Here is a 7,129-nt window from a genome sequence, read left to right on the forward strand (position 1 = left end):
GGAGGTTCAGGCGAAGGGGGAAAGCAAGACAAGAAGCAAAATATATAGTATGTCAGAGTGTGTTGAGAAAAATAATGGAAGAGCTATTTCTCTGGATAATGCAGGAAGTTGAGAGAAAGGACAAGCCAGTAAGAAACCTAGCAAAAGATAACAGTAAGACCTCTTATGGTTCTGGCAAAAAAAAAAAAAAAAAAAAAAAAACACCCAAAAAAACGAAAAACAAAAATTTCCAAAGCTTCCCGTCCCTTTAAAAATGACGGCTCTGCCCTGGGCCATGTTGCCATTCGTCTCAGAGGCGGAAGAGGCGGGGAGCAAGGCGCTGCAGAGTCCCGCCTCCTACGGTGCGTCGGAGGGAACAAGATGGCCGCCGCAGAGGAGGAGTGTGGGGTCGGTCCCGACGCGGATCAGGAATTGGAAGAGCTTTTGGAAAGTAGGAAGCCGTATTGGAAAGACCCGAGGAGGGAGGGTGTGAGGACCCATTCAAGGCGTTAAGTGAATTCGAGATACTTAGGGCGGAGCGGGGGAGGCTGTCCAAAGATTGGACAGGGTCGGAGGGTCTGACTGCGATTTTGAAGAATATCTCATGGTCCCCTTTTCCTTCCTCTGCAACTGGCGGTGGGGAGCTCCCTTGGAGCCCATGAGGGCCCAGACCGTTGACCTCTCTGCCGGAGGAGAGATATTAACACAGAGGACGGCGTTTCAAGATCAGGCTCGAACCCCGCCCCCCCCTTGCTTTAGATTAGTAAGTTCTTGAAGTCTAACTTCCCGCCAGCAGAAGCATTGAGTCTTCAGTCGGCTGTGAAGAGGACACTCACAAATTGCATATGTCACCTCTTAGCAAACCACTAGCGCAGCATTCTCTGCAGTGTCCTATCCTCTTTAATACAGAAGACAAATCTTTCCTTCTAGTCGGTTTTCACCTTTCTCTCACTGGGCCACTTTCCAGTTCTTTCCTCATGTCAGAGCTGAAGCCGACTCCCTTCCTATTATTTTGAAAAACTGAAAATGAGAAGGTCTCAGAGGAAGACAGTTCACCCTCCTTAACGAGGGCGAATGTTCTTTTTCTCCTTAGCCTTGTCCTCCACTCCTCTTGGTGTCTTGCCCATAGTGGGGCCAGTGCTCTTTTCTTAGGCCTGGCAAGCACAATGGTAGGGAGAACGCAGGCTTTTCAGGGCAGAGGTGAATATTATTTTCTCGTGCCCAGTCACAGAGATGTGGGCGGGCAGAGGGATGAACAGAAATGTTAAAGAGTGCCAAGTGAGTGTGTGAATTGGCACACAGTCATCTGCAGAGATAGGTCCAGAGGGAGCTCGGAGCTTTGCCAAGGGAGTGCTATATTGGAGAATAAGAGAGTTTAATAGCCTTTCATAGAGTGCAGTTTGGTGTTCCTCAGTTTGTATTAGTAGCAGGACCCCATGGGAAGCTGGGTGGGACATCTTGTGGCTTCTGCTTTCTTGTCAAAGATTGTTCTTGGGGCTTCAGAGTGAGTTAGAGTGGGGGTGGGGGTGGGGGTGGGGAGTGTAAGGACACCTGTGTTCTCTGCTCCTGTTGGATCTATGTATGGGATTTCTAGGGAATCAGAGTGTGACAGCTAAGGCACTGTGTAGACAAGTTTCTGTAAAATTTCTTTTAACTCTCTTCGTGGCTCTGAGAGAGATGCCAGGTCCACCTTAAGGTGTTTTTTCCCCCTTTGATTGTAATAAATTAGGTAATGCAGAGGGAGTTGGAAGGCTTACTGAGGGGTGGGCCAGAAAAGGAAGACTCAAGAAAAGGAGAAAAACTGAGGGAACTTGTCAGCTTAAAAGATCGTTCTCTTGGTGCTTTGCCCAGAACCCTCAGCCCACCCCAGCCTTTCATTCTCATTCATTCACAATATATATACCATGTCTCTTGTCTCTGAAGGTGCTCTTGATGATTTCGATAAGGCCAGACCCTCCCCAGCACCTCCTCCTACCACCACGGCCTCTGATGCTTCAGGGCCCCAGAAGAGATCGCCAGGAGACACTGCCAAAGTATAAATTCCATCTGTTTAAGGGAGGGGGATGGGATAGCATGCATCTCTGAGTAGAGGTGGGGCAGGACCCTGTGGGCCAGAGGGGAGTTGGGGGAGGAGGCTGCCTTGACATCGAATTTGCTGAGTGCTCTTGCAAGTTTCAGTCCCTGTGAAACAGGGACTAGAGGTAGAGTAGTCTCAAGAAAGTTCCTTGAGAAAAGAGCAAGTCTAAATGATTGATTTGAGAATGCTACTCTATACCCTTCCCTCAGTGGCCAGATACATTTTTGCTGTCCTCGCAAGAGAGGTAGTTAGAATTTTCATCGGAGGTGGGTAGAAGGAAGGCATTGCATTTCCCAGAGCGTCTGCCTGTTGCATCTGTCAGAGGTCAGGTGCAGTGTGGTTCCAAGAGACACATTTTAGCCACTCTTCCTCTGTAGGATGCCCTCTTCGCCTCCCAAGAGAAGTTTTTCCAGGAACTGTTTGACAGTGAGCTGGCTTCCCAAGCCACTGCAGAGTTCGAGAATGCAATGAAGGAGTTGGCTGAGGAAGAGCCCCACCTGGTGGAGCAGTTCCAAAAGCTCTCAGAGGCTGCCGGAAGAGTGGGTGAGAAGCGACCCAGGCAACTGGAAATATCTGAACAAACCTCTTAAGTTATCATTGCTTGAGACCACCACAATTCTTAGTAAAGTTGATAGCAATCATGATACCACTGCCACGGGGTGAAGAAGGAGAAGAAAGATGAATGGGAACCCTGCTGATGAATGAGATAGATGGAATGTAATTGGAAGTATTATTGAAAACTGATCCTTTTAAAGGTTGCAGTGTTATTGTGGGTGTCATCATGGAGCACAGACAAACACACAGTCCATGAAAATGGACTCCGTGAGTCTTGAAAATGACTCTGAAAATAACCATAGAGCATTAAAAAATTTAGAGTGCTAGTGACTTACTGGTAAATGCTTCCTATCCAAGCTGGTAACCAGGTCAGTCTAGCTAAGCAAATAGTTAAAATTATAAATGACCTTGGTTCTTTTGATCTCACCTAGGTAGTGATGCGACTTCCCAACAAGAATTCACTTCTTGCCTGAAGGAGACACTGAGTGGACTAGCCAAAAATGCCACTGACCTGCAGGTGAGAGGGAAGAGGTGGGGAAACACTAGGGTCCCATTCTCAGATACTTCACCAGCAGAGTCTCAAAGACAGACTCTCTTGGGTATTATCATCTCAAGTCTGTCCCTTCCTTGCCATTTTGCTACAGGCATGTTTAAATAGTTTTTTTCCCCACCTCAAAGGGTAGTAAGCACCCCAAGAAGGTGATATACTGCTCCCCTCTCACCTATCCTTCTAGCACTCAGGCATGTCAGAAGAGGAGCTGACCAAGGCCATGGAAGGTCTGGGCATGGATGAAGGGGATGGGGAAGGAAACATCCTCCCCCTCATGCAGAGTATCATGCAGAACCTACTGTCCAAAGATGTGCTGTACCCATCACTGAAGGAGATCACAGAAAAGGTTTGTGAGCTCCTATTTCTGCTTTTCCTCCTTGCTCTTGTGTCAACTCATGTGGGCTGCTTTGTCTACTTAGAGCACGCAAAGATAGAGAAACTCCAGTACACAAGTCCCTCTCGTTTTTTCCTCCTATGTTTATTTATTTGGATTGGACAGAGTTGGAGAGTAGTTGTTCTCTAAGGGAATAAAGCTCTATCACACTGGGGATATTTAAGGTAGAAGGGGAAATGCTTCAATTCTAGTTTGCTGTACACTGGTTTGATAATTCTTTTGTTGTCAGATCAACCCCTTGCATTTCTAACTTCATTTCTCCAACAAGTTTTCACTGAGGATTTACTGGTTTCAAACGATGAACAATTTAAAAGTAATTTTAAATGATGGCCCCTGCCATCAAATAGCTTATAGTGTTATTAAGGAGATAAAATACAGGAATAGATGCTTTTCAGTGATACAGGGCAACATGTGATCAAGTATGAAATGAATAGTGTAGGCAGGGAGTCAGCAGACCAGGGTCTGGGTGGACTAAATCTAATTCTTACATTAAAGGTTGTAAATTAACAAAAATTTTAAAAAAAATAAAGTAAAATATGGGACAGAGACCACATACAGCCCTTAAAACCTAAAATATTTACTACCCGGTCCTTCATGGAGGAAGTTTGCCATCCTCTGGTGATCATAAATGCCAAGTGATTGGTTGGATCAGTGTTACTTCTCATGCTGAACTAGCTTATTTAGCTTTTTCATCTCCTCCGTTCCCGTTCTCTTGGTACTTCATTGTTCATATTTTATTTCCCTTCCTTATCCATTGTTGACTTAATTCTTCCTCACCCATTTTCTCTTTACTTAGTATCCAGAATGGTTGCAGAGTCACCGGGAATCTCTACCTCCAGAACAGTTTGAAAAATACCAGAAACAACACAGTGTCATGGGCAAGATATGTAAGCAATTTGAGGCAGAGACCCCCACAGACAACGAGGCCACTCAGAAAGCTCGTTTTGAGGTGGTGTTGGATCTTATGCAGCAGGTAAGGCCTCATTCTACCATCTCCACACTGTTGGGTGTTTGGTAGAGGACGCATCTGGGAAGGAAGCAACACTGCCAAACCCAGGTGGAAGAGAGAGCACAAGAGCACGGTCCTCAGGAGAAAGCAGAGAGATCATAGCTTAGATTCTTCTTTACAGATGCTATATTGTCTTTTGGGATTTTTCTCTGTCTCATATTTCTTCTTCCTTATTTTCCAGCTACAGGATTTGGGCCATCCTCCAAAAGAACTGGCTGGTGAGATGGTGAGTATATCTTCTCCTAGATTTTAATCTGAGCCTGGGTTTCTAGAATTCTTTAACCTTTAGGGATTGTACCTCAAGTGGTAATTGTGGCTACTGGGGACGGACCTTCAGATCCTCTGACCTAAAGTGCGAGCAGTTATCTGAGTCCCTTCATCTCTCTCCAGCCTCCTGGCCTCAACTTTGACCTGGATGCCCTCAATCTGTCGGGCCCACCAGGTGCCAGTGGTGAACAGTGTCTGATCATGTGAATTACAACACATTTCCTCCCTGATTCCCAGCCATGGGGAACGTCTGGAGTCAGCAGAACCACTGGGAGCTGAGGCAGGAATGTTGCCTGCAGGAGTGGTCTGGCCACTGCCATCTGTCATCCCACCCAAGGTGGCGCCATACCAACTGAGGTTTTTTCCCTGTCTTTCTAGGAATAAGACCTGTTCTGCAGGCCATTTCTGTGAGCCCTTTTGTTTGTGGTTTCTGCTGCTAACAAAGGCCCAGATACCTACAAGGTGAAGTAATGCCTCCCTTTTAGGGCATGGATCTTCTTCCTTCTCCCAAAATACTGTTATATTTGCCCACATTGATGTTCACCTTTGTATCCAGGGTCTTCATGCTTTGTCTCCACTTCCCTCTCTAGGGTCTGGGGAGCAGGGACAGAGTCTTGGGACTCTGTATTTCTATAGTCTCTTGGGCAGGGCATTTGGAAATGAATGGGGAGCAACTTTGCTGGGCTGGAACTACAGGTCTGTCACCATGGCCTGTTGCCTTTGGACAGACCTTTTTGAATTCTCTGAAGGGAAAGGAAGTAGAGGCTTTTGCATCTAACAGTAGGCTTGAAAGAGAAGTCCTGGTATCCCCCTCTCTTGAGGTGCTGAGTCCTCAACTCCCTGTTCCATCCTGAGAACTCAGGTTGTTTGCCCTGGTTCTTTCCACAATGCTATGTGATCTGGATGAACCCAGCCCTTGAACTTCGTTTGCCTTTCTTATCTCCCCTCATTCAAAAATATCCATTTATTTCAGCCTTTCTCTGAGCCCAAACTTTGACAAACAACAGCCCATCCTGTTTCCCCTCATCTAGTCCATCTACCAATTTCATCGGTCCCCTCTCTCCATGGTAAACACAATATAATTGTAATGTCAAGTCTAGGAAGTGAGTGACTGTTCTTCCCCAGATACATTTGGGCTCATCTGAAACAACTCCTTTGAATCCTATCCCTTGATTCAGGGAGGTGGTGTGGGAAAGTGTGGGGTGCAGCCTGGGTCCTTTTTCCAGACTAATAAATATTTTGAGTGAGGAGTGTGGCCTGTTTTTCATCCAGGTCTTTTCCTGACCTTCCTCAGCTTCTGTCAGATGCAGTGTGAATAACTTTAGCAAACTAGTTCTGCGTGACATCGCACTGCTGGGTTCCACCACCACTCCCCTTCCCCAGCTCAATCTGCACCTCATTTGGCAAATGACATTTCCTCTGAGTATTTCAAGCTGGGAAGCCCTTTCATTTGTATCAATTTTAAAATTTCACATTTTTATTAGTAATATATTGTTAATGTGTTTTCTAAATTATTTTTCTTTGAGCTGACCTTGCCCTTCTCTGGGAGCTAACGGATCTACGGACCTTGGCTGCCACATGTTGATGGGTACTCAGGTCAGACCAGCTGGCTGTCCTGGTTCAGCACTGAGAAAGTAACTACCAAAACAAATTGACTTCCAGCTCCTGACATTTCACTTTCCCTGGGGTTATAAGCCTTTTCAACCTATAAGATCTCACATGATCTGTAGTATTGCCAAGGAAGGTAATGTTTTCGAGGCCCCAGGCTTTTGGGGATAGTGTAGCTATGTTCCTTATCTGAGTATGGAAGAGCCCAGGTCTGAATCTGAGATCCTCCTGCTCTGTAAGAGAAAGGGAAAGGGTAGACAGACTTGTAATGATGGTCATGGACCTAAATGGCCAAAATACTCCTTTTTTTTAGCTCCAGCCAAAAACTAGATGAGGACAGAGAGGAAGGAAGGAAGACCAAAGGACCCTGCCCCTTGAACTATGTGCCTACAGTACTGCCAGTCGTCTTTTACAAATTCTCACATTTTGGTGGATTGGCCAGGGCTTATTCCAGGAATCTAAAGATGCGCTAGTACAGTGGACCCTGACCTTTTTGGCACCAAGGACTGGTTTGGTGGAAGACAGTTTATCCACAGACTGGGTTGGTGGGAATAGTTTCGAGATGATTCAAGTGCATTACATTCAAGCTCATCTCCTGCTCTGAGGCCCAGTTCCTAACAGGGTCCATGGCCTGGGGGTTGGGTACCCCTGCCCTAGTCTAGTTTTGTTTTCAAGACATTTATTTTCATT

At 46.1% G+C, this 7,129-nt stretch overlaps 1 protein-coding gene across 2 annotated transcripts; it reads left to right on the forward strand.

The window, feature by feature from the left end:
- Positions 1 to 329: 329 nt before the first annotated feature.
- On the forward strand, positions 330 to 6,100 carry PEX19 (peroxisomal biogenesis factor 19). Of its 2 annotated transcripts, none has more exons than XM_054563321.1 (8): positions 330 to 430; positions 1,903 to 2,012; positions 2,434 to 2,599; positions 3,043 to 3,128; positions 3,346 to 3,507; positions 4,352 to 4,528; positions 4,746 to 4,790; positions 4,955 to 6,100. In XM_054563321.1, the coding sequence occupies exons 1-8, from the start codon at positions 361 to 363 to the stop codon at positions 5,036 to 5,038; spliced, it is 900 nt and encodes a 299-aa protein (XP_054419296.1). In that variant the 5' UTR covers positions 330 to 360; the 3' UTR covers positions 5,039 to 6,100. The 2 variants fall into 2 exon arrangements, with proteins under 2 accessions (XP_054419296.1, XP_054419297.1); XM_054563322.1 differs by having other exon boundaries at positions 5,210 to 6,099.
- Positions 6,101 to 7,129: the final 1,029 nt, after the last annotated feature.

The sequence above is a fragment of the Pteronotus mesoamericanus genome, unplaced genomic scaffold (assembly GCF_021234165.1).
Source record: "Pteronotus mesoamericanus isolate MK-2021 breed Mesoamerican mustached bat unplaced genomic scaffold, CSHL_Meso_final scaffold_705, whole genome shotgun sequence".
Lineage (NCBI taxonomy): Eukaryota > Metazoa > Chordata > Mammalia > Chiroptera > Mormoopidae > Pteronotus > Pteronotus mesoamericanus.

Bases quoted from the DNA above. Each gene is read 5' to 3' on its own strand.
- PEX19 (XM_054563321.1), top strand. From the start codon at position 361: ATGGCCGCCGCAGAGGAGGAGTGTGGGGTCGGTCCCGACGCGGATCAG. The intron at 4,529-4,745 runs GTAAGGCCTCAT...CTTATTTTCCAG, and splicing joins TGTTGGATCTTATGCAGCAG to CTACAGGATTTGGGCCATCC. The intron at 4,791-4,954 runs GTGAGTATATCT...ATCTCTCTCCAG, and splicing joins AAGAACTGGCTGGTGAGATG to CCTCCTGGCCTCAACTTTGA.